The sequence below is a fragment of the Alternaria burnsii genome, assembly GCF_013036055.1.
Source record: "Alternaria burnsii strain CBS107.38 chromosome Unknown 705, whole genome shotgun sequence".
NCBI classification, from domain to species: Eukaryota; Fungi; Ascomycota; class Dothideomycetes; order Pleosporales; family Pleosporaceae; genus Alternaria; species Alternaria burnsii.
The window spans coordinates 1576769-1603701 of NW_024066107.1; the positions used below are offsets into that span (position 1 = coordinate 1576769).

At 51.8% G+C, this 26933-nt stretch overlaps 4 protein-coding genes across 4 annotated transcripts; 3 read left to right on the plus strand and 1 right to left on the minus strand.

Moving 5' to 3' along the window:
• Positions 1–213: 213 nt before the first annotated feature.
• GT037_000565 (uncharacterized protein) lies at positions 214–513 on the plus strand (the record flags this gene model as incomplete). The annotated part of the gene is made up of 1 exon (XM_038925612.1): positions 214–513. One exon carries the CDS (start codon positions 214–216, stop codon positions 511–513), a length of 300 nt encoding a protein of 99 aa, XP_038791468.1.
• A 2104-nt stretch (positions 514–2617) lies between these two features.
• Positions 2618–9156, minus strand: GT037_000566 (polyketide synthase; the record flags this gene model as incomplete). Its single annotated transcript, XM_038925613.1, has 2 exons — positions 2618–2662; positions 2716–9156. 2 exons carry the CDS (start codon positions 9154–9156, stop codon positions 2618–2620), a joined length of 6486 nt encoding a protein of 2161 aa, XP_038791469.1.
• A 6936-nt stretch (positions 9157–16092) lies between these two features.
• On the plus strand, positions 16093–16359 carry GT037_000567 (uncharacterized protein; the record flags this gene model as incomplete). The annotated part of the gene is made up of 2 exons (XM_038925614.1): positions 16093–16219; positions 16280–16359. 2 exons carry the CDS (start codon positions 16093–16095, stop codon positions 16357–16359), a joined length of 207 nt encoding a protein of 68 aa, XP_038791470.1.
• Positions 16360–20971: 4612 nt separating this feature from the next.
• GT037_000568 (transcription factor cmr1) lies at positions 20972–24244 on the plus strand (the record flags this gene model as incomplete). The annotated part of the gene is made up of 4 exons (XM_038925615.1): positions 20972–21041; positions 21142–21196; positions 21281–23131; positions 23188–24244. The coding sequence occupies 4 exons, from the start codon at positions 20972–20974 to the stop codon at positions 24242–24244; spliced, it is 3033 nt and encodes a 1010-aa protein (XP_038791471.1).
• Positions 24245–26933: the final 2689 nt, after the last annotated feature.

Consider the following 26933-nt stretch of genomic DNA (forward strand, 5'->3'; position numbering starts at 1 on the left):
AGGATCCAAATCGTCTGTCTCCGAGCTGGTTCCATTCGTTCAACGAGGACCTGCAGATCCTTAATTGCTCACATTTTGACTTGAAACACGAACAGAAGACATCGGATCATACGAGGATCGACCCAAAACGCGGTCCACAACCTAGGAACCTTTGGGCTTCGCAACATCAGATCTAGCTCGTCTAGTTAAGACAGAGGATTGCACTTATGCTTCATGCATCAGGGTCACATCCCAGAAGTGAACATAGATCGACTTACATGTTTTGATCGTCCGTTTCTGGAAAGCTGCTCTGCATCAAAGAAGGAATTCGATACTGATCGTCGTGGCGATCGTCATGCTTCAGCCCACGGCATATACAGCGACGTAGCTGTCAGACCGGTTCTTGGGACTCCTGCAATCGGATTGGTGCTGATCGGCGCAATCCTTCTCTCGGCACTCCTTGACATGCAAGCTCTCATCACTGTATTGGTACCGGTGGAAATAGCACATGCAGTGAGATGGCTGAGTAGCTAAAGGTGAGCAAGGCGCCCTGCACGTCGCAACGATGGCATGACGTGGCGGGCGCTCGCTTGCTAGCTGAGGAACGCGGGAGTGATGCGACAGCCATATTTTCACATGAAGCTTGAGTCAGTGACAAGGCTCAGGCAGCCCCGTGTGGGTAGTGTGTAAGGCGACCCGTAGTTGAAGTTTGCCCCGTCACGACAGCGACTTTGAGCCATGCCAGGGTCTTGGCTGGGCTTTCTTCGGATGTGTCAGTATTGCAGGCGCCCGGCAACTTCGCTCCAGATACCATGTTTCCGGAAATGCACCGTGGATGCCATCCGACACCTGAGATCAGGAAGTATGACTGCATACATTAACATTGCTAGGTACGATAAGGAAGTCCCAGTCACGTGAGCAGACACAGCTGAGTAAGTGCTTGGCCTTTTTTGGACCCAGAAATCGGAAGGAGGGTCCAGTAGATCGAGAAGGATGCATGAACATATCTTGGCTGCTACCAGGCTGAAGGGTGTTGCAGATGCGTGAGGATGTTGCAAGAGCTGGAATGCCAGGCATACTGCCACAGCGGAGCTTGGAGCGAGAGCAGGTGCACGTGCCATACCCCTGGAGAGTGTTGCGTTGGCCACCTTCTATGAAGCACGCATGTACCCGGGCATCCATATTGTACCGCGGAGCTACACAGCAGTAGAACTATTAGCTGGATCCTTGAGCCAAGACTTGCGATACTTGGATTCTATAGTGCTTTCCAGAGTATAGAACGACGGTTTGCCAACGTCCAGACTTTCCCGTTTCAATGCAACACTGAACTACAACCACGGCACCATCAGGCTCAGTATCTTTTGCGAAGTCGAGTTACATCATAATTAATGCACATCGTAATTAATGCAGGGCGCCGCGTACCAGACCTCCAATATACTCCCGTAGACCATGAATGCCTACTGGCTAAGCAGGCTGTCCGTACGTCGGTCCCAAATTTGTTCATATAGTAACCAACATGCGCAATGGCACTATAGCAACGCCAGATATACGATGGCTGATCTTCCGAAGACGGAAGGACATGTTTGCGACCGTCCAACGGCTTTCCCGTCGGACCGCAGCTGCATAGCGCATGAAAAGAAATCCTTCACCGCGGACCGGGACCATTTAGATCGTGCCAGACAAAGCTTAATCTAGCTTGCATGAACAGTTCCGTGGGCGACGGGATAACGGGTATCGTATCGAGACGTGCAACTTGGGGGTCGAACATGCAGGCATTTATCCGTGAGTTGAATGGTTCGTTGTACCTGCAGCTAGAGGGTCGGGATATGAGCGTCTGGGTAAATGGGCTACAGCATTCCATTGCCAGTAAAGGGAGATGTCAAAGGCGCGGCAGAACATGGAACCTCGTTCCCGCTTACACGGATGTGCAATGAGTGCGAGAAGCTGTGAGGCTATGGTATCTGGTTCACGATCACGCACGGGGGATTTACGCCAGCGGCACCATCATGCAAGCAAGTGCTCTGGATTATGACATGTTGATTACCTATACGATGGCGTGGGGGTTGTCTTTAAAGTATCCCAACAAACCCAAATACCAACACTTATGGTTGTCGGACTGTGGAGCCGGAAACGAGACAGTAACAGATTGCGCAATTTTCAGTTTCAGTCGCTGGTAGTATGGATGTGGCACTGGAAAGACATGGGAAGAAACGGAAGCGGGATGGCTACCTCGGTCATTAGCTGGAACAGGACTGAGATGGTCGTAGTGCCAATCAAGTGAGGTAGAACTGGAGGGTAGTGGAATGAGACACACCAAGTCACGATGCGATGGGAACTAGTTGTTGTGAACAAACCCTTGCCATTGTGGGTAAAACAAGCATTAAGTACAGTATGAATCATAACGTGCGTGAACATGAGAAAAAGGTGCAACGAGTGCGCGAAAGACAAATGGAGCCACAAGAAGGTAGTATCCCAACGCCAACAGATCATGACACCTTCGCTAGCGCCAGAGTATATGTATGCCGAAGACCAATAAGCGAGAGCCCAACGCCAACATCTCGTTATTCAACACTTGAACAAAGGAGATGTATGCAATTTGCAATGTGTGACAAGTCTATGGATGAAGAGGGGTCGAAGCTTATAGCTTGAGACCTTGCTGAATGAGCTTGCCGAGTGTGGCACCCTAAGACAATGTTAGTATCATGAAATGATGGTAATGATCGTGGAGTGACGTACGTGCTCGCCCTTCATCATCGTGAAGTGGTTTCCGCCCATAACAGCGTACTGGAAGTTCTCCTTGGGAAGGAGCTGGGCCCAACCATTGTCCGAGAAATCGGTACGGTTGTTGAGCAACCACTTCATGGGAGCGGGATCCTCTCCCTCACCTGGTGGGGGACGGGGGTCCTCAGGGTTAGGGCAGACACCATCTGTGCACCAGATGGCAAGGACAGGTGGTGCGATCTTGGGGTCCATTGGCTTCGGGTCATAGTCCTTGAGGTTCTGGATTGCGGACGCGAAGTGAGGAAGGAGCCAGGATGGAGTGCCACCGGGCTTACCGGTACCGAGAAGACCTATCTGGTCGAAGAAGATATGGAGGCGGGCAGGTAGAGGGTCAAGAGCGACGGGGCAGGGAGCATCGATCAGGACGAGGTTCTCAACCTTCTCACCAGAGTTGACCAGTTGCTGGGCGACCTCATAAGCCATGACACCACCAGCAGACCATCCACCGACTAGGTAAGGGCCCTGGGGCTGGCGGCGCTTGATCTCCGAAAGGTAGAGGCGGGAAACACCCTCGACACCACAATTCCACTTCTCAGGGCACTTCATGAACGGGCAGTTGAGTCCGTACACGGCCATGTCAGTGGAGATGTTGGGGATAGAGATGTAGCTGGTCGCACTGCCAGAACCATCGGGAACCAGGAAGAACTTCTTAGTGGCGGTCTTAGGGTTACCCTGGAGGAGTACGGAAGTGGCGGGCGGGAGGTGAGAGACGTCGGGAAGGGATGCGAGCTTCTTGTTTACCTCAGAGAGTTGAGGAGGCTGGGCCGAAACCTTAGCAGCGGGCTTCGCTGCTTTCGCCTGCTGCTGCGGCTTAGGGCGCATATCGAGAGCAGTCTCGATGTCCTTGATGGTGACATTGACGGTGAGAAAATCAGCAGGCAGATCACGACCAGTAGCCTCACGCATGGAACCAAGAATGGTAAGACTCATCAAGGAGTCCATGCCAATGTCAGTAAGGTCGAGGTCGTCGGTGATCTCAGAAACATCAACGCCCATCTCTTCGGCGACAAGCTTACGTGCGAGACTGGCACCACCCTCGGTGGGAGCAGCAGAGGGCTTGACCTCTTCATCCTCATCATCGCTGCCAGTGGAGCTAGCAGGGGTATCGTCGTTCTCGTCAGCGACCTCTTCGAAGGGAGACGAATCGTCGGAAGATTCTGAAGAGTCATCCTCAACGACCACAGCCCCATCAAACTGCGAGAAGTGCTTCTTCAACTCTCCTACGGTAGTGCAATCGGTAAAGAGGGTGGAAGGAATATCCATGTCGAGGTCCTCACGGAATCTAGCCGAGATGGTGAGAGACAAGAGTGAATCGACACCAAGGTTCTCGAAAGCGGCCTCATCGACAAGCTCAGACATGTCAACGTCAATCTCCTCAGCAACGATCTTCATGACCTTGGAAGTGACGCCGGCAGGAGCAGCTGCCTTGACAGGCTTCGCGACCTTAGCAACTTTCGCGACTGGCTTGACTGCCTTGGTGGCGGCGACCTTGGTCTTGACAGGTGCAGCCGACGGCAGCGCCTTGGGGGCGGCCTTAGCAGGAGCCTTGCCAGCAGGGGCAGCAACAGCCTTGCCAGAAGGAGGCATCATGATGTTGAGAGCGCGGCGAGGGATGTTCTGGAATTTGAGGCCCATGACCATACCCATGATCTCAGCGCCGTCCATGATGTAAACATCACCAACGGAGATGTTGCCGGGAGCGGGCTGCATGCGAACGTAGGAGCGGTACTTCTTCTCGGGCGAAAGCTTTCCAGCAATCTTGATCGATCCCCATCCGTGAGAAATGTAGACCGAGTTCTCGGAGTCCAGGTGATCAGAAGCGTTGACGATGAATCCGGAGAGATGGGCAAGAGAATCGATCCAGTAAGGTGAGCACAAGAACTCACCATCGGCAGCTGTTGTCTGGAACTGGACCTGAGCGGTAGCCTCAGTCTCCTTACCATCCAGAATGACTTCCTCCATACCACGGTAGTTGTCAGCGTAGGTCACCAAAGCCTTGAAAAGCTTGTAAGCCATTCCACGGAGAACCTTGTGGGCAGCACCGGTCTGAAGCTTCTGCTCGAGGCTGTTGATTTGAGCCTGCACCATGTACTGGATGCGACCCCACTCTTCCTTCCAGGCATTGATGTCCTCGTACTTGACGATACCAACAGCGTGCTCAGCGAGAACATTGGAGCCATCGGCAGAGACAGTGCGGAATGTGATCTTGACTTCATCAGTCTCCAGGTCCGCGTTACCCTCGATCTGCAAATGCTGACCGCTGGCTGGAGGAGGATACTGAGGAATGAGAGTCTTGGTCACCTCCATGGAGCAGACATTGAGACCGGGAGTAGCCATACCAGGACGTAGCTGCTGGTAGAGGTAGTCCGCAACGGTCATGGCCTGGTCAGCGTACAGTGACGATGGCGTGAGAGGAGTGCCATTGACCTGGTGGCCGGTGATGGTGGCCTTCAACTTGGGATCGGAGAGATCCGACTGGACGACAACAGTACCAGAGTTGGCCTGGAGGTTCTCGCGGACGATCTTGTGGCAAGATGTAGTGGACAACTTAGAAGCTGCCTCAACGGCGGGCGCGGCCTCGATAGTCTTGACAGAGGTGGGAGCCTCGAGAACCTCGCCCTTGGTGAGGGTCCAGTTGTTGTGGTAGTCCAACCAGTACTTCTTGGAGTCGAAAGCGTACGTGGGAAGAGTGTACATCTCATGAGCATCGTTGAAGACCCTGTGGTACTCGTTGAAGTCAAAGTAGACACCAGCAAGGTAGAGGGTGGTGATGCTGTTGGAAAGAGTCTTCCATGGGTCTTCGTTGCGGCGGAGAGACCCTGCGGCGACGGGAGATCCACCAAGAGAAGACTTGACCATACCGCTGCAGACAGGATGGGCGCCAACCTCAAGCCAAGCAGTCTTCGCATCGAAGAGCTTGTTGTCCTGACCAGTGGTAAGGGCAGTGCAGAAGTTGACCGTCTCCCGTGCGTGACGAGCAAGGTAGTCGGGGCCGACGATACCAGCCTCCCGGATGATTTCACCAGTCAGAGGCGACATCACCGGAACAACAGGTGCATTGAAGGTTACCGAGGCAGCCGCAGCCTTGAACTTCTCAAGGATAGGCTCGACTTGAGCAGAGTGGAAGGCGAATGGCACATTCAACTTGGTAGCCTTGAAGCCCTTGGATGCGAGATCCGCGTTGGTGGACTCGACAACCTCGACAGTGCCACAAAGGACAGTCTCTTCTGGGCCGTTGATGCAGGCGATCTCAGTCATCTTGTCACCGAGGGCAGCGGTGATGGCAGCAACGCTACCCTTGACGGCGAGCATGCCGTGTGTGTTGGCGGTGCACTCTTGCTCTAAGATCTGAGCACGACGTCCGACCAAGAGAACCATGTCGCTGGCAGAGATGACACCAGCTACGTGGAGGGCGGCATATTCGCCTAGACTGTGACCAATGACAGCCACAGGCTTAACGCCCCATGATGCCCACATGCGAGCAAGAGCAACTTGAATGCAGGCCATGCCAAGCTGGACGACAACAGGCGAGAGCGTTGCGACATCTGCACCTGTCAAGATAGGCAGGATGGACGGGAGACCATGCAGGCGCGCAAGCTTATCAAGCTGATCGATGTCAATCCTGAAGGTCTCAAGGTCTTCGTATAGCTTCTGGCCAAGGCCAGTGTACTGCGAACCTTGACCGGTGAAGGTAAACGCAGTCTTAGTAGGAACCATAGGAAGGGGACTGTAAGTGTCCTTGATCTGGGCCTGAAGACCGTCCTTGACCTTGTTGATGTCGGATACACAAAATGCCACCCGGTAGTTGTGCTGGATGCGGCGAGCTGTAGTAGTGTAGGCCAGGCTGGGTAGCGTCACTCCTGGAGTCTCGTCGATGAATTGCATCAAGTTGTTGATGTTCTTCTTGAGGGACGAGATAGAACGAGCGCTCACTGTCACCATGTGCATAGTGCGCGGGTCAACACCCTTGGGCGCTTCAGGGAGAGGACCATCCTCAAGGATGACCGCGGTGTTACCACCGGCGGCAGAGAAGTTGTTCAAGAAGATCTTGCGCTTCTCAGCACCGTTGCGCGGCCATGGGACCTGTGTCGTTGAGATGTGGACATTTCGTTGACCGAGATCCTTGGGGAAGGTCTTGTTCATGACACCCTTGATACCAACATTGGCGGGGATGGCGTTTTTCTTCATCATCATCAACACCTTGACCAGAGAGTTGATACCAGAGGCAGCTTCTCCGTGACCGATGTTGGCTTTGATGGCACCCAGATGAAGAGTTTGTTCAGGGCGACGCTGGCGGTGGCGAGGTGCAAAAGCATTCGTGACAGAAGTCATTTCAATACCGTCACCAGCTTGGGTACCGGTTCCGTGCATCTCAACATAGCTGATGTCGTGTGCGTCAACACCAGCGTTGGAGAGGACCTTGTTGTACAGGTATTCCTGCGCTCCGGCGTGGGGGTGGGTAATAGAGACAGCCTCGGCACTGTGGTTGGTCGCGGCACCGAGAATGCAGCCAAGGATGTTGTCCTTGTCCGCAATGGCGTCCTCATAGCGCTTGAGGACGACTGAGCCACAACCATCACCACGGCAGTAACCGTCCGCATCGTTGTCGTAGGTTTTGCAGCTACCAGTCTTAGACAAGAACTGACCCTTGCTGAGGCCGGAGAAAATGTCAGGGTTGGTGAGAACGTTCAAACCACCGGCGCAGGCAGTGTCGCAGTCGCCAGCCCAAAGAGAAGTGCAGGCTAGCTGAATAGCAGCGAGAGATGACGAGCAAGCAGTGTCAATGCTGTAAGATGGGCCGGAGAACTTGAAGTAGTAGTTGATACGGCCCGGTGCAAAGGCACGCACACCACCTGTGATGAAGTAGGTGTCAATGTTTTCGGCAGCGTTGATCTCACGCCAATCGTCAGACGTTTGTCCGTAAAAGGTGCCAATGCGCTCAAGCTTGGTCGAAGGAGTACGGTTAGGTACATATCCGGACATCTCCAAGGCTTCGTACGCAGTAGTAAGAGCGAGACGGCCCATGGGGTCAGTCTGAGCGGCTTCACGCGGGGACATGTTGAAGAAGCGGGGGTCGAATAGACCAGGCTCATCAATGAAGCAGCCGAATGGTGTGTGACTCTTGTTCTTGCCCTTGCCGGTGGGGTCGCAATGAGCCTGTGCGTCGAAACGGTCGGAAGGCACCTCACGGTGAACATCCAAACCCTTCTCAAGGAGGTCCCAAAGCGCATCAGGATTAGCCGCACCAGGGAATCGACCAGACATACCGACGATGGCAATCTTGTCATTCTGAGTACGACCGCGGCTGTCATGTTCGGCGGCAACCCAGGTGGTGTGGTCGCGAGCCGTGACGGATGACTGTCCACCATTTCTGAGCGCTGAGACAAGGCTGTTGGTGATAGTGGTAACGCCAATCGCGGATACCGAGCAATCTTGGCTGGCTGTGGCAGTAACCTGAGAGACAACTTCTGTGAGCAAGTTGTCCCAACGGACCGGCTCGACAAGAATCTCAGTAAGAGCGGAGCGGATGAGGTCCAATGTGCTAGTAGCAGTGTGGCACTTTCCGGTTGTAGCAGAATGGACGAGCGATAGGGGGCGGAACTGCTGCAGGTGCCTGATGGCGTCCTTGTCGAGGATTTGGTCGATGTCGGCAGAACCGTAGAAGTGCGCAGCATGGTAAGGAGCGTACACAGGGATTGCTACACGTGCGCAGCCCTTGAAAGCGTCACCCTGAAGTAGGCGCTTGGTGGTGGCTGGAGGACCACTGATGGTTAGGGCCATGGTGCTAACGGCGCTAATGTAGGCTTGAGCCAGGGTCGGTATTTGCTGCTCTTCATGGAATGCAGTGATAGCGTCCTTGGCGGCCTTCTCGGTCATGTTGGTCACGATGGTAGACCATGTCTCTTTTGGTGCAGAGGCTTGCTCCACTGCCTCCTTTGCGGCTCCGACAACAGTACCAGTGCGGAAAGCAATGCGGACAGCCTCAGTGGCAAGAGGAAGAAGCTCGCTCAGCGATCTCGCGGATGCGACGACTGATCCAGCAAGGAGACCAGTGCAAAGACCAACAACACGGGTGTTTGCTGGGTTTTGCAAGTCTGATGGGTTCTCGGCATAGTATCCGATGAAATGCGCCAACTGCGCGATAGTGACCATACAGCTCTCAAGCTGAGGGATCTTCAGCCCCTTAGCATAGTATGCTTCGACAAGGTCCCATGTGGTCAGAAAGTTGGGAATTTGATCTCTCTGGGTTCGTGGCAGCTTCTGCACTTCTTCACGAACAACTTGGCTGACTCTGTCGAGGAAAGTAGTCAGCGTCGAGTTGTTCTTCCAGGTGCAAGCCTTCCGCAGGAGCGGGTACTGGTCGGCGGTTTGATCTCCGAAAATGAGGACGTTCATGATGGCAAGGGTATAAAAGAATTAATAAAAAGTTGGAAAGGTTGTAGAAAGTTGTTGCCGTCTAGGGCAAAGGATCCTCACTGAGGATGGATGTGACGGTTAGATAGATGGGCTTCGAGAATGAAGCAAGGCAAGGGTAGTTGATGGGGAAAGAATGATTGATCCAGTATGGGAGTATGATACTTGGCGGCTGAGTAGTGGCCCAAGAAACTGGAGTAGGATGGATGAGATGGGAAGACTCTTGGGTTTCGAGCTGCTCCTATATGTATGTGACTAGGAGGCAAAGATAGGCGTAAGATATCAAGATGGTGGTCAGGGCGTGGATCGCGCGATGACAAGCACAGTGGATGCCGGATCTGTGACAACCCATGTATTGCGGAACGAAGTACTGCAGAAACATATTGACGTGAGAGCGAGAGTGGATCCCGGACCACTTCCTGTCCTGGATAGTCCAGCCATGATTCCGAGGATTAATGGCGTGCAGGTGCCGGCTATGTCGCCGAATGCTCCTATGCCTATTGATAGATGGCGCATGCTAGGCGTGGAGACAAGCGGCTGAGGTATCGAGCCAATGCGTTACGGATGATAGCAAACATGAGACGTGGGGACCTGGATGGTAAGGGCGCTGTCTCAAATTCGGGTTTAGTGTGTCGGATCCCCTCCCATAAGCCGGGGTCGATAGACATGGCGTCCGTGTGTTTTGCTATCAATTACAGCATCTTCCAAGCGAATTCAGGCTTAGATCTATGCAGTCAGGATGAAATGATGATGGCCAAATGGTTATATCGAAGCTGTTCGCAGTAAACCCTGTCGATGCCACGCTTGTTACTACAGGCACCAAGCAATTGCTGGGCCTGGAACTCGACTAGGTTTCTCGTGGTATATGCGAGCCATGACCTCGTGGCTAGTGTGTTCTTCGGGTCAACGACATGTCGTACCGCAGTATCCTAAGCGGTGTTCTGGGTCTAGACATGGGGTTGATAAGCCAGGAGTCAACAGGATACGGCTACGGATTACAAGAGCTGCCGAGCCTCAGTCAGCGTTTCCTCGGCCAAGTACCAAATGAAGTGGTGCCACAGCGTTGCAGGCGTCAATCAAGCTTCTGGAGACCCCGCTCGGACTGGTAATTAGGTGAAGGTGCTTGCTGGTTAGGGCTAGCACGAGGCATAGCCTACGTCTCGGAATCTGGGAGTCGCATAATCTCTCAATGATCGTCAGAGCGCCAACTCATCGGGTCGGCCGTTTTAGGTTACTCTTCGAATAGACACAGAGAAAAACCATTCTTTGGGCAAAAGATCGATGTTTGACCATGGTAGGGCCCAAGCGCCCAAGCCGCAAGCCACAACAAGAGCGCCGTTGACGAACTGCTCGTTGTATCTTCGAGTCGCTGCCAAATACGGAATTCCATCGCTAAGGGCTGAAGGATCATCTCCCTGCGTGTCCTACAGTCAGCTTGCTGATAATCCGGCGTCCCCATTACCGACGCCACAGGCGGTACTCCGAGCGTATAAGAGTATACAGTCTAAACGTTACTAGGGTATCTTTGAGCACTTCCTACGGTAGATCCGGGCGGTCCTCGCTTGTTTCCGCGCAACTCCTGGCATCGAGTCGCGGTCGAAACGAACGGACTACAAGCTCGGACGGACGTCGTAGGAGCATCGCGTAAGGCCTGACGGTCCTTGTAGCATCGAACAAACACCATGTACACATCTTGGATGGGATTCGTGGCGCGAATGGAATCAAGCGGAAGTGTTCATCGAGCGTGCTAACGATGAGCGTGTTGGTGGTTACGAGGTGACGTTCATTACGGAGAGCGGAGAACCGAATAAGCAAATCTGTCAACGATCGACAACACGTTTCTGCCTCTGGTCACCGCCCAGCACACGTGTCGCTAACTACCCAGCCACACCTGGCTAACTGTCTACCACGTCTTGTCATTGACAGCAGCCAAATCCATACCGCCATGAGAGACTTCATGTTTGAGACTGAGAATAGAAGCTCCCTGTGTGGATCGTGTTTTGCTACTCTACGAAACAATCGACAGCAAGTGGGGTGGTCTCGTCGCGAATCGCGTAGTAAGCGCAGCGAAAAGTTTAAACGCCCTGCACGCGTCGTGGAAGCCCTGAAATGGTTCGTCTCGACTCACGTTTCATTCTCTATTTTCAAGACTGCCAAAAAAGGCACAACCATTTCGTTTGACACTATGTCGCAGACTAGTATCTCGGGTGGCGGCAGACGCTCAGGTCAATTTTTCTTTTACACAAAAGGCTTTTTCCCTTTTGAGCGCGTCCCTCCCTCATGTCCAACACTTTTGTTCATTGGCTTTCCTTTTCGATTGATAGCGGCAGCCAGGAACGGAAGATACCTGCGTATTGCAAACCAACAAACATGAGATAGGGGCATGAGGAAACGTATGCAGGTCCACCTACCATGGTTTGACACCTATGTAGAATTCAGATATCTAGTATACCTAGCTAACGCACACGTCAGTTTGATGCCGTTCCAATGTCCAGTGAATGAACAACCGCCAGTGGTTGTTAGCACGGCTTTTCACTTGGCCAACAGATCTCTCAACACTTGGCGCGCGAGCATGTGTCGACGCCCGTGAGTCTTCAAACTACCAGCCAGCTGGCTCCAGGCATTAGTACACTCGAAAGATGCACGACGCTTGCTGCAGCTATAGCGTCGGCCCCACTTCGACCAGATTCTTGTCTGCATACATGTAGCGGTACGATGTTGAGAGAGGGACTCATCTCGATCTTATATGTCATTCTCCACAGTAAACCTAATTTCGACTGATGAATGCCCTGCCGCGTTAACTTCGGTATGCATTACGCATACAACAGCCGCAGGATGCTCCGTTGATTGTGCATAGTGATTTCAGCATCTGGCTTAACTCTCGCATCAGCCGCCTTCACTCTTCAGCTTGGCGCTTGCTTGACTAGTTTCATTCAGAGGTGTGGATCAAGACGAGTTCTGACGACGTCTACGTTCTTTTCGCTCACTCAATAAACTCGTGCAATGGTATTTCCGCTCATTGCGACTAGTTCGGATATCTATGATCACATGTCGGTGGAACTGTCCGGAACGTTGTATTAGCGTAACGGCAAATGTGCAGGGCTCTTTCTGGCATTATGTCAAGCTCAACAAATCCCGAACCATTATTGATGCACACGGGAAATAAAGAGCGCGGATCAGTATGATACTTCGGAAAGGGGAGATATATGAGCTCGCAAAACAAATCATCATGGCTTGGACGTCTAATAGCACCATCTTGGGTCACCTTCCTTTAGGAGGTAAACCCGCCAAGCTCGACTTGCCCTTACACTCTACCTATTCATTCAGGTGACGTGTATATTGAGTCACCTGTACAATTGCAGCCTATTCTACTTTGTCTGGGAGCTTGCGACGCCGTGGCTAGAGCTCACATGTTTGCCTCCGCCGGTTCACACTACGCTCTTGGGTATCTTCGAATGTTTAGCTCTCTCCCACCATCTCCTTACGATAATTCCTCCAATCGAGGCAACCAGCCGTTTGGTCCTACCTCTAACGGGCCGTAGAGATGACAAGTGCGGGCCGAAGGCGACGGCAAGATCGATGATGCGGGCATTTTGCATGTCACCTACACGCTGTTTACACCTGCACCTCCAGGCTATAGCGGCCTGGAGCTAGAAACTCGCCTACAACGGTGCATTGCATGTACCTAACCGTGAATAGCAGCAGCAACGTTGACAAGTTTTGGAACCAAGCCTTGAAGATCTGATCTTCCGTAACGTTACGTCCCAGGCTGCGGAACTTTCATCCGCGATCAGCGAACACCCCACAAAACGACCTTGGGATTGAGCTGCAGCACGCTTACCAGCCCCTTTACCCCATATGTAGAAGTGGCAGTGGCTAAAGCGATCGCCTATGGATCCACTTGATCTTGGTTGGATCTTGAAACGATAGCGTGGCGGCAAAAGACGATGAGGCCTAGCGCGCGTTCGTGCCGAACCATCGCCCCAAAGGTGACATCGAAGCTGCATATGTGGACATCCTCGCCTAATGATTCATTGGAATGTTTGAGCCTCAAGAATTTCTGGACTGTGTGCTTGTTTCCAGCTAGGTCGCAGAACGTCGAAAGCTCCTTAGCTTACAGCTCCAGGAAGTACCTGGGTACTGTAGATAGGGTTTTGCGTGGGAATAGTAATCTGGGTGTTTAATGGACATCGCCGAATTAGAATGATATATTGGAGACAGCAATGTAAGCATGATCAGAGTTGAAAGTTGCAATGATTTCGCTAGGACTTGTTTAGACTGAAATGGTGCTCTACAATTTGCCAGGAATTGGTCATGGAAGCCGTCAATGCCCTGATAACATTACATCGCTGTGCGGGATAAATAGATACCTAATCATATGCTTATCAAATGGGTTCATGTCTACATTAGCGTGGGCCGCACCTTGGAGAGAATTTTCGGACAACATAGCGTGGCGGTCTTATAGGGAGCGTAAGGTCTCAGACTCGAATTCTGGATTCCTTCAGCGGGAATTAAAATACCATGATAAGAACATTCGTCCACCTATGACGCCTTGCATTACGATCCACCACAGACTAAGGTAGGTATTCCCCGAAAAGAGGCCAGTGGATATGCAAAGATACTTAGGTACTTGTGACTTCAACGAATCATTATTAGCTGTAGCAACACCTCGGTATTACCATATGGATAAAATACATGGGACATAGTGGTTAGTGTTAAGGTGGTAGTGTTACAACCCAGCTAGAATTGCTATGCCATGTGCCCGAATACGAGGCTGTCAGTACCCGCAAAAACGTCTTCAATGACAACACAAACCATCAAACCGGTTCAATACAGAGTCTTCAGCGGCAATTGCTGTGACACGGAAAGACTGACGGTATTCTGCATAAGCTTACCACTCGGACCTGTAGTAAAATCATGCCGAACTTGTATCATGAGCATTTAATGTCTGCAAAGCGTCCAGATAGTTCAAAGCGCATGTGTTTGGCAAATTGAACTTCATAATTCCAGCAACTTTTAGCACACCAACATCCTTACTCCCGTAATAGTCACTCTGTCTCTTCTCGTTCACTCAGGATAATGGCCAAATTTATCCTTTCGATCACAGTCTTGGGTTGATACCAGCTCGAACACTTAGAGCATCAGACAGGCAACAAATATTATCAAGAGCATATCTTTGGGTCTAACATATGCACAAGGGCAGAAATCCGTCTTACATTAACAGAATATCTCATGCTATCAGACTTGGCCTCAATCACGACTTCCAAGAGTGATCATTACCTGTTTGCTCTTGTATGTTCAACAGAGGAATACATGTCACGAAAATCAACGAAAATAACATTCTCGTCCGGCTGTAGGTTGTGGTAATGCAAGAAACATCTCACTACAGGAATTTTCATACCTAAGGATAGTAAGAGATCGCTTCATTCATGGCGCTGTGCTTTCCTGCTTTGATAAATGTTTTCCTCATGTGTTCTTGAACATTGTCATACCCTTCTTAGGTTGCGACGTCGCATGTAACACCACCCAAAGATCGTACTAAGGCGATCTGGTACCACGATATTGCGTCCGTCTGGTGCATCATGACACCTCCAACCTTCGACAAGCCTCGTGTATCTTGAGTACTTGAGACCCGTGAGCAGTTCGTGTTACCCTGTGCACCGCGAAAGCCACGCGCGTGAACATTGAGCCACGTTAAGACAACGCACCCGATTTCGTGGTGCATAATCTAGCTTGTGACACAGCTCCGAGATCACGGTTATGCTTGCACAAGCAGAAAGCCGTCTGTCAGCCGATTGTCGTTTCGTCTGACTTCGGAAGCATCGATGTTACCAATGCCTAGACACACATGAATAGGATACAGGGACTGCTCTGACTTCACTAAGTTGGTATACCGATCCAGCAATCTTGTTATTTTCCAGCATCTAGGTATACGAGCGATGAAGATACTACTCCGGTATTCTAGGCTTGAGTGCGCGGAACTTTTATCCATTTGATGTGGGAACAACATGGAGAGGGTTTTGTCAAATGTCGGCAGGATCGTCCGGAATTCTAGATTTTACGGGCAATGGACGATACTATCGCTGTGCTTCGCGTACAAATCTCGGCCTCTTGCGGGTCAATGTTCTGCTCACCATGTTACTATAGTGACGGCTTGATTTTACACATGACAAATGGAACAAGGATATGAACGAATCGGTAATGCTGTTTGCAGCCATGATTCAGTACGATTATGCAAAAGGCGCATTTGCATTGCGGACTTGACTCGCAGGTTACTTGCAAGACTACGACTACCCATGAGCCCAGTTGTCTTGCGCGCATAATCCGGGATACATGCATCACGAAGGGGGATGCAAGTCAAGCAATATACATGCTAGAGCCGTGGTTGGCAAAGTAAGCTGAACAACAAATCATGAAATGAAATGTACAGCTTAGATTGCGCGACCACCAAGAACAAAAACCGACCCGGCGAGGCCCTCTCGGTCCGCCTTCTGGGAGCCGCTTATGAGGATAAAAGCGTGATACGAGGCTTTCGCTTCCGCTACGTGGGTGCAGCCCCTGCCGATAGAAACATACAGCAAACCGGACAACCACATTTGTATAAACGGGTTAACGCACCTTAATAGCCTGCTAACCAGCACTCAAGATAGTATCTGCATATTGCCGCAAGAATTGTGAACTATAGAAGAAGCGACGTCTGAGATAAGGTATGAAGTCGATCTGGCATACCTAGGTAAGCCCGTGGGGTGACGATTGAGGCTACGCTCCAGTGGTTTTCGTGTGAGGACTATGACAGCACTCATCTTATCTTAGGCCCGTGCGATGAAGACTAGTCTGAATATCATTGAATGCTGTATGATCTGTCAAATGTGAGTGTACGCAGTGCAACTGGTCGAGCCAAGGAAAATGGAGTCAAAAATGTTGCATTTCGTCAGAATAGAAACATGCGCGTACGAATTTGATCCGATTACCAATAGAAACCATATTTCGGACATTACAATCGACCAAGGTAGCCTCGAGAACACCGGAAGTGCGACTGCAAATGGTGCGCGTGCGCTAGATGAGAATCGTCGAGTGTCCATGTTGTGATTCTAACTTGCAGAAGTAAACATCGATCATATCATCATCGCTCATACATCAATGCACTGGAAGAAGCCTAGAATATGCCTTGAGCGCCACAAGTGACTTAAGCATCCGCTGTCAATGGTATTAGCTAGCGCCTAGCAGCGGGAGCTGCCTGGCGAAGTTTTGGTTGTGCAAAGTGAGAAGCTGAGCCATGCTCACAGTCTGAAACTTCAATTCTGAGCCGTAAGCTCAGCCAGAGGCTGATGGCCACCATGTATCGCCTTGCAGTGCGATTGGACAAAATGTGGAGACTAGTGAGATGAAGTGATGCTTAGGGGCCGATAACGAAGGAACATATTACACCTAGATGTGCATGCAAATGGTAGCGCGAACTCGCGGAAGTAATACAACTGCGAGACTTTTACCTACGTAGGCGTAGTCAATCGTGCTAATAGATTCGATAGGGCTTCCGCACAGTCTGCAAGGTTGTTTAGGTGGAAATAATGCCGAACAACGGTGCGGTACTCCGGCGACCCACGGAGCTCCTCGAGCTGCAAGTAATCATCTAGGAACTCCCTGCCAGACAGGACATGGTCGGAGGAGCGAACCTACCAAAATCGGTTTCGGTGTCGCGTTGCATACATCCAAAGTATCGTTCCATTAAGCTGACAGATGCGCAGCAAGTGGTGTGATCTCCGGGGGCCTGTTGGGTCTCCAGAGGAAGGAATCTGACCGAGGGTGTCTTCTGCCCGCAGGCTAAACCTCTAGGCTACTTCACATACCTTGAGAGAAGTTTCGGTGCATTTCCTGGTAGTTTTTGGCGACACTTCATCACGGCTTGCCGTTTGAGACGGCCGATGATGTAGATCCCCAGAATCTTGGAATGAGGGGAGTTTGTAGCCTGCTAGCGCAAACGCTGAAAATGCCTATGCTGATTGGCCACAAGTGCTGAGCCACCAATATTTTTATACATAAGCCCTGCATGATCGTCATCGATGATCACTGCGAATGGTTTGCTGGAAATGCTGTCATCTTCTTCGTGTGAAACTACCGTGATGGTCGTGTTGCTCTTATCGTGGAAAATCCCAAACGGTAAATGATGGAGCTGTGCTTAGACTGGCAGCAGTCAGCGACATGTGCCGAACGGGGAACCGGTATTTTGGAATTCTTGCCTATCCACGTTGTAGCATTGTGTCTCCGTGTCTGACAGGCATACAATCTCTCCACAGCGGGATCTCTCGGCAGACAGCCCACCAGGTCTCCGCTCCCGCCTTGCATCTCCGTCCAATAGGAGTTCACGGAGATTTCGTGACGTTCATAAGTTGTTCGTTCGGATATCTACATCGTACACAGTACGAAACTCAATCGCAAAGTCTAACACTGGCTGCTGTGCCTCATAGTGGTGCTTTCGAGATAGGCGTCTAACGTCGGCCTAACCCATAGCCTTATGGTCCTTATCGCACACTACCGGATGCTACCCATGGATCTCTCGAGTGTAGATCATCCCACCTCTGCTTGAGACAGTCTGGCTCGCAACATGCATACTCGGTACTGAGACGGGTTTAAAATAGCATTCTCTATGAAATTTTGGGATGCTGCAATTGCGTCAGGGTCTGGTAACCGAGAAGTGAGCTTGCTGCCGGAGCGTTGGTTGCTCTCGGTACTGGTGTTGGCTGACTCTCCACGTACCGTCATGATACGAAGAGGCACCCCAAGCCATCAAGCCACCAGAGAGAACTTAACCATTCACCCTACGTCACTTCGTGGTGATGCGATGAGCAGCGAGCTCATAGAGTGGAATGGCAGTAAGATTTCGCACGAGCAGTCTCACGTGCTTGGGGCTGCACGTAATTTGGCACAATACAGCCTTGGAGAGGGAGTCCATGGACGGCACGTCGCGTCCTGAGAAACAGGCTCGCTTCTGCTTCTACACACCATTCCGCTCCAAAAGAAGCCTCGTGTTCTTGATTGGAATTAATTAGACTTTACGCGTCACGGGCCGCGACGATCAGACTTCTGATACTCTGGGGGAGTGAGATAAGGGGTCAAGAAGAGATTTGCTGTCTGTGAAATGGCTACATGGGCTTTTCGCTCGCGTGCGCGATCGTGAGGCAACGGCCGACACGAAACAATAGTTTCGAATTGCCAACGGCCGTGCTCAAAACATCGGTGGGGTTGGGCGACTCACGACGCGACAGCGAAGGCTATATAAAAGTCGAAACTGTTTCAGTCACCGGGTGCCTCAATTTCGAGCATGACATTTTTAGCGATTGTTCTCCATACTGGTCTGGCATTTTGACTCGTAGCAGGAACTTTCCCCGTAGCTATTATTTTTCGTGTCTTCGCGAACGCGTCCATGCTGTGTGGCGCAGAACCCGGAACAGAAGCGGAAGCGAATAGTAGGCTTAAACCTTGTTCGGCCGATCATTTGGCTCGAGCACCCTGTATCTGTCGAGATCAGCCTTAGGGCTGGCGTGGGGTTCCCGCATTTGGTACGTTGCTTGGTGAAGCGACACCTGCCGCCTCTCGATTGGAGGTATTGGACTGACGTGTAGATCCTTGCCATTTGATTGCAATGCTCAGGTAGCCTCTGTCGCGAGGCCAGCGCACGTCTACATACATGGCGTGCTTGGGCGTTGCGGAGTACTTCCCATATCGTTTGCATCATGAAAAAATGAGGTAAAAGGCGTGAAGATTACACCCTGACTGGGTGGTGCATTCGCGACATTAGCCTCAGCGGCATGCCGCGAATGCCTGGGTAGAGCCGGGGCCAGCAACTGATTCGTGCGGTACTGTGACCGCTCATGGAACTTTGGTTACAGTCGCGACCAGAGGAAAAAGCAGAATCGAAAGCTGTCAAAGTAGACCGCAACTGATCGCCAAATAAAGCAATTCACTGTTGAACAGAACAGACTTTGACGGTGAGGAAGCAGCTTGTGACTAGAGGCGGAACACTGCATTCAGACGTGTCAAACGCACCGCCTTGCCATCGCGAAAGCGCCCTGCGTTGACTAAGGATGAAGCTGTAATAGAACCACTTTTTGTGTTCCGAGATCACGTGCGACCGTAGGACGAGCAAAGCAGGACGCTACTCGAACCTGCCATGGCGCGCGCGATAATGTTAGCCACGCCAACGCCAGTGACGCACTCGGCTCACCGTTCGAAACAGTTGACGACCCACCGAAGTATGGGGACAGAGTAAGAGTGTCTGAGCGAACCGTGTGAGCGTCAAATTGAAGTGGGGTATTCGGTTGGCGCAGAGCCACTGTTGCAATGGCCTTGCGAAGCGCGAACCTTGGCCAGAAATCGATACAATTGAACGACAATGGCCTCGGGCGAGGTACACAAGATTTCAGTCGTTGACTTTATTAGTGGCCGCGGATGGAGACAGCAAACTGTATTGAGGCTCTGATACGAGCAGAGAGCTGCTCATGATCCGAGTCGGCACCTGTCAACCACAACTCAGCCGCGTGATGCTGACATGCCTATGTGTTATCTCGTGTGCGGTGCCCATCAGTACCCGCGCGAGTATGAAGACGCGAGAGGCTTCGTATCGCTCGCGAACGAGGGCTGAGGCGGGCTCACCGCTGCCAGAAACGTTAGTGGGTTGCTCGGAAGCGTCTATATAGAGACATTGGTGTATCTTACAGCAGATCCAAGGGCCCCGCTGGTGCTGATTCGACGTGTGGGCGGGTGCCGATCGTGGCAGTAATATTGTCGTATTACAGAATACATTACGGGTGTACGGGTGTCTCGCTGTCTTTTTTCCCAGGGAGCCATGCGGCCAGCACTCGGTTCGCGGACTTGTGGCTGACGCGGGCTCGGCGCTCGTCCCCGTCACTCTCAGCACGAACCTCCACCACGCTGGGCCTCCCCTCCATCAATCTAGTCCGCGGTGCAGATCTCCAAGATGTACCCCTGTTACTGCTGAGTCTTGTTATCAACGCCGTGCAGATGCCCCTGGTCGCTCAAACAAATCTTGGGCTAACCGGGTCAGGCTCGACCCACCCAAGAGCCTGGCGCGCTGCATGTAACTGCGAGGCACTAGCTCATCCTCTCGTGCAGCTGGATCCCTCCCCAATTGATGAATTCATCGTCGCTCAGATGCATAATCAACACTCCCTGTTGGGAAAAGCCGCTAGTCAAACCCGCTCTTACATTGCCTACCTCTATACGTACTCGAGCCTCGAGAAATACCTTTCCCCACGTCAACTCCCCTCCCGTGATAATCTTCTATCTTTATACATCTCTTTCCGCCCGCTCGAGCCTGCTCAGCCTGCTCCAAAACAGCTGTACAACCGGGCCTGATCTTGACCTTGTCTCTCTCAGACCACTGCTAGTCGGTTTCCTCTGCAGTCAGCTCCACAGCCGTCTTAATCACGGCTTCCGTCTGACGTCCCAACGAAAACGTCTTGCCATCGACTTGACGTCTGCTATTTCCACCTAGCTCCAGACTGGCCTCCATGTCCGCCCCGTTTTAGAGACCTTCCAGGACTACCGGACTTCGGACCTATTACTCCACGATTCTGATCCTCCTTGACTGAACCTTGCCAACCACTCTTTTGCCTTGACATCCCCGCCTTGCAGTCTATGGCATTGTTCTCATTCTGAAGTTTGGTACAGCACGCCGTCCCCGCACCCTTCTTACTACATCTCGGTCAACCACTATCGTGTTGAACAACATCTACAGCCAGGCTCTCTCCAGGACTACACGTCCAATCCGTGATTCAAAATGGTCTTCTGCACATATTGTGGACAGTCGTTCACCAGGGACGAACATCTCGAACGACATATCCTAACTCGTAAGCCAACTCTTGCTCTGTCCATGAGGGTGGATTTTCGCAATGTCGAGTTCAATCCGATCGTTCCGTAGCATCTCCGCTGACCATCAATGCCAAACAGACACCAATGTCAAGCCTTTCAAGTGCTTTACATGTCATATGAGCTTTGCTCGACGGTAAGTCCCACCCTGCGTGCGCTCCCTCCTCTTCTTGTTTGGTCATAATCTCCGTATTGAACGAAACGCTGACAATCTTTCCAGAGATCTTTTGCAAAGACATTACACCGTACACGGCCGTAACCAGAACAACGAAGAAGGCCTCCCACCGCAAGGCATCATACCTAAGTCCGCCGGTCGCACACCCATCGCCTGCAGTAATTGTGCAAAGACGAAGACGAAATGCGACAAGAAGTTTCCTTGCACCCGGTGCGCTCAAAGGAACCTGAAGTGTACTCTACGTCCTACACGGCGAGCATCGAAAGGTGTCCAACGAGTAGGAGGTCCTCCTGAAACAGGCAGTGGTGATTCGAGCGAGAGTGGTAGCAACGCGGATAACCAGAACACATCCGGCAATGTCTCTCCAAACCACGATGGCCAGCCGAAACAAGCAACCGCTCAGTCGTCTCCATCTCAAATTCAGCAGCCTAGCCAGATTTCCGACAGCCAACCTCCATCGCAACGGCAATCGCAATCTCCCTCAGCGCCCCACTCGCGGAATCCTTCCATCTCACATCCAGTGCAACCACCACCGCACATGAACCCCGAGGAGAAGTCGCTCCACATACACATGCCTATCTCGAATACTCCCCCGTTCTTCGATCAGTCACCCTCTAATGGACTGTCTCATTCCTCATCATTGCTCTCACCTCTTCCCACACCGGTTACGGGCATGAATAGTTTTGTTTCTTCGACACCCATGTCTGGGTACGACGACTTCGTTAGGACAGTGCGCGATCAACCGGAAAATGAGAGCCCGCAATTCATGATGGATCCTTGGCACTCGATGCCCATGGATACGAGTTACGATCCTATGCGGATTGACCCCGCTCTGATGATGACCATGGGCATGGACATGACGATGGGACCGCCCCAAGACGGTATCCTTAGTATGATACCCGAAATGTCGCCTGCACAAACATTCGGACAGCCTGTTCAGACTCCTCGTATGGTGGACGAATCGTTCTCGGACTTGCAAATCGGCAGTTCGGCTTCGATGTTCTATCCCTCTAACAGACATTCTTCAATAGCGGACGCCGGCATCCCTGATCTTGGCGCCATTATCGCAGCCCAAGACGGCTGGACGGTCTTCCGTTGCACTCCTTCTATCGCTTCAAGCTCATGTCCGCGGACTGCAAGGCTGAATCTTGAGCGATTAGAGTTGAGCCTGAAGAACCATGAGGGCTGGGCTAACTGGACCCCATCGTGGGATGAATCTGATTTCCAACAAGGCGGACAGATCGCCGTGTCAAAACTCCAGGAAGCCACACGAGACAAACTCCTCGCGATCACACAGAGCTTCCTTCACAAGGCTCTAGATATCCACAAAGACGGAAGCAGCTCGTCCAGCAGTGGCGAGTCTCCAGGATCTACGGCTTCACATTCCAACTTCGTTCTGCTTCCGCCTGCTCGTGTCCTGGAGTACTTCCTCAAGTCGTACGCCAACTCTTTTGAACGCTATTATCCTACCTCGGCCAGAGGAGTCCTCGACACCAACGAGTTGATGCAGAACTACAATGACAAAGCTTCGAGCTTGCTCATTCTCATGATGATTGCGCAGGGCGCCATGACCATTCCGTCCATCGAAGCGAGATGGCTGACTGGTGGCTTTACTGAGGCATGTCGGATATCGCTGTTCGACCTCATCGAGAAGAACATCATTATGGCTGGCGATCCTATTGTCCTGAGGGCGGCCCTTCTCTTTACTGTTCAAGCGGCGTGGAGTGGCGACAAGTGGCAGATGGACATCGCCATGGGTCAGCGCGGCATGTATTTTTCCATGTTACGACATTCCGGCATCCTCGATGTTCGGCCGCCTACCACGCCTCACATGAATGGAAACACTTCGACGGATGTGCTGTGGAAGGACTGGCTTCAGCAAGAAAGCCGCAGCCGGTAAGTGTAGAAAACCTCGGTACAGTCACGTGCGCGCACTCACTAATATCGTGTAGCCTCATCTACTCATGGGTCATGGTAGACCAAGACCTATCGCTATTCCACGATACTGCTCCCCTGTTTTCGGTAACAGAATTTGGTGCGCCAATGCCTGATTCAGATCAACTCTGGCAGGCGCAGACAGCTTCAGAGTGGTCGGAGATGTTCAACCAGGTCCATGAATTCTCGAATGGATACTCCTCAGTAGGCTCTGGAGCAAGACCACCGAGTCTCAGAGATCTCTTCCGCTACTTCCTAGATGACGAGATAGTCGTCCAGGATGTTCAGGAGATTCATCTGACCCCGATGCACCTGCGACTACTACTGCACCCTCTGCAGACCCTTGTGTGCCAATATTGCCAACTCCTCAGTTGCTTTTCCGACAGTGTAGCCTCTCGATCGCGGAATCGGGCATTGACAGCTGCTTCGACTCGCGTACGCCTAGAAGAGGTGCAGGCGTTATTGGGGCGGTGGTTCGACTTGGCGCAACGGTACATGAAGGCGAACCCAGTATGTCCGATGATGCAAGCAAATCTCGTCATGTTCCATCTTATCAGCATGAATGCTGTGTCAAATTTCCCAGAGATTGAGCGCCTCGCCCGACGGGAGGGCGTGGACGGCTCGTATCAACAGATGCTGTGGATGCACAAGAAGTGCTTGTCGGATGTGCAGGAGGCCATCACTCACGCTGGCCAAGTTCTTCGCCTCATTCGTGAGATGCCACGAGGCATTCGCCCGCCGTGGTGGGCTGGTGCTGTCTATCGGGCAGGGTTGGTCTTCTGGGCTGACTCGCTCGCTCACAACGAGTCCTTGAGTCCCAACCATCAAGGGACATATCAGCCATCTAATACTGCTTTCTCTGTGGATCGCCTCTCTGCTGACCACCCAACCATACTGAGGTACATGTCACGGAGGGAGGGTATTCCCACCTTGACTAAGCGCGATGGTAGCCCCGTTCCATTGGATAACGGCTTTGCCGTCCTGTCGCATTGTATCGATGTCCTTGACGAGGGTGTCGCCACCAGGTTTTCCGATGGCATTCGTAGTAAACTCGAGAAACTTGCGCGCGGTTAACATCATACTTCTTCCATCTCTTCTTTCTCTTTCTTGTCGCGCCAACACAAGCTCATGATGTATTAGCGGGCGTATCGGCGTTCTTGACTTATCGTTATCTGCCTCTTTCCATCTCTTTTCGGCAGTGTTTCATCAGCATCGGCGATCCAGGATGCTTGGGAGGGATATACGTCAGGTTCCAAGCGTTGGGTGGCGTTCAAAGGCATACACATGGCTTCGGCGTCGAGTGATGTTCGTCTCGATCGCTGATTCGCGTCGTGCCTGGAATGCGGTCATCTGAATTGACTGCAGCGTAGTCCATTAATGTATAGTACATAGACATGATGGTCAAATGGCACCTACCGGTTGTGGGAACGACAAACCTGTGTATCACAAATGACTGGTGTCGATGAAGGATGTCACGTGCTTCCCATAATCTCTCGAAGGGCTTGATGTGAATGAGGGTAGGTGGTTCCCGTGTAGAGATATCGATGCCAGCTCGCTGACCACGTCTACTCGTAGGTAGTCCTGAACCGAAGAAGGAGGGCCCTTTTCATGCCGCGCTGGTGGATGCGGGGCTTGCTTCTCATTAGCATGACGAGCGAGGATATGATGAACATATGCGTAGTGGCTGAAGTGCAACGCATATAACCTTTCACCCCGCCAAGCCCCTCCGTCATCGCCGTCTGCCGGTGTTTTCATTGCTTCGTTTTTCCCTTAACCCGCGTGTGTGTTTCAAGTGTAAGCAGGGCATGGGTGGTGTTGCGTAGGTAATTGGTGTCTTTCGCGTTTGAAGGCTTGATGGCGGGGTCGGCTAAGAGAGCGAGTGGTGTGTGTGTGTAAGGGCGGCACTACGGCGGCGGGGTGTTCAAATCATGTGCCGTATGTGGCAGACGAGCCAGGAGAGAACGCATATCCATCATATGCGAGGATGCGAGAGCAGCGGAAGCTCTGAGTTAAGAGAGCAAGAAGTGATAAAGGAAGTCGAAAGAGCTAGTGTGTCGTGTTTGGGCTCCTTAACTAGATCTGCGTAGCACCGTGCCTGCGATATGTTTCTACGGGTTATTTTAACGCTGTAGGGAATGCAAGCTGTGTTGAGGCACGTACCTCAACCTCCTCGATGTAGTCACTTCGCCTCTCCTCTTTCCCCGGACGCTATGCAAGTACTTCGTCACACTATGGAGGCGTCGCTCTACCCAGATCGTACTATGTCTCGATGAACCCTCCGGTAACCGTGCTGATGTCTCCAAGCCCGTCATCACATCCGAACAACTGGTAACGCCTCCCTACAATCGCGGCTTCACATACTTCGTAAGCCCTGAGGGTGTTCGGAGAATGAATGTCTTTTCCCGATGCAGCTACTACACAGATTACTTCTGCCCGTTTAGTTGAGGGGTGGATGCATGCAGCATGCTTCGGTATCACAATGACAGAAAGCCGGTACCAAGACGTCTACCTGCGGGCTCATTGCCTGACAAGCTTACGCGTTCAGCGTGATTACTGGCGTTCAGAGGCAACATATGCAGCCCTGTTTGAGATGCCTGGCTGTTGGAATGCACAAGAACCGTTAGAGTACTTCGGCCGCAAGTGGACCTTGTTACACATCCCAATAACCTACGATATGATGGACCATTTACAGAATCTATATACCCAGATCAATGGTTTCTATTCCAATCTGCATGTCTCATACGAGCATCATGCCAAGCCTACGGATGCCCGCACGATAGCCGTAGCTGCTAGAAAATGTGGACCGTGCCATCGAGATTTGATGTATGTCACTCGTCACAGCGTGGTGAACACGCGAGTGACCCCTCGTGAGTTCCATCTAACGGTCGGTGAATCGGAGGTTTTCGTCGCCGTTCGTGGCTTACATCCTATCAAAAGATTGTGGTGGATGTAGTGATATGGTTACGCTATCCTACTCAAAGACATGCCTAGTGTCGATCAATGCACTTCCGTATGCCAGCCGAGCTTGAGTTCAAGCATCGGGGACTTACCGGGTAGTATCCGAACGGTTTTTGGCCAGTGAAACTTTTCTGCGTTACTGATGCCCTATGTAGCATTCCACAGATCTCTGTTGAGATCTAGTATCACTTCAGATTCTCAGTCACCCACAACATGTTTGTACCGGCATTGGAGACACGGAGCTCATCACCAAACTGTCATGAACACAAATGCGAGGGTTCGATAATGAATACCAAGATCGTCCCGGGGATAGACGCATTAGTCCAGGGCGATCTGGCAGACGGTCCCGTGGAGGGCCCAGTGACAGCTTCTTTCACCGCCATGTGCTTGACGGGAAACGGATTGAGGGGAAAACGAAGCGATTCAGGCATAGCTCCAACTAATCCACAAAAGAGCTCTTCAAGATGACTACGCTACCCCTTTTTCAGGCCGGGAAGCACTTGTTCGCCGGTGATTCGTACGGTGATACTCCATCTCAAAAGGTTTGAGCAATCAGACAGCAAAACTACTGATTAGTGGGCACATAGTCTTCCAGGTTGCATGGCTCTCGATGAATGATGCCGTGATGACGAAGTATCATCCGCCATGTTCTGCTGTGTTGCTGGCATCATGCGAAAGTACCGACAGTAGGCTTCTTCACGCGTAGCACCCTTTAACAAGAAGTATCGCCCGAGCACTTTTATTCTTGGGTAGTATTTGGGTGCGCAATGGCCAACCTCAAGCGGCTCTCTCGCGTCGTTGCTAT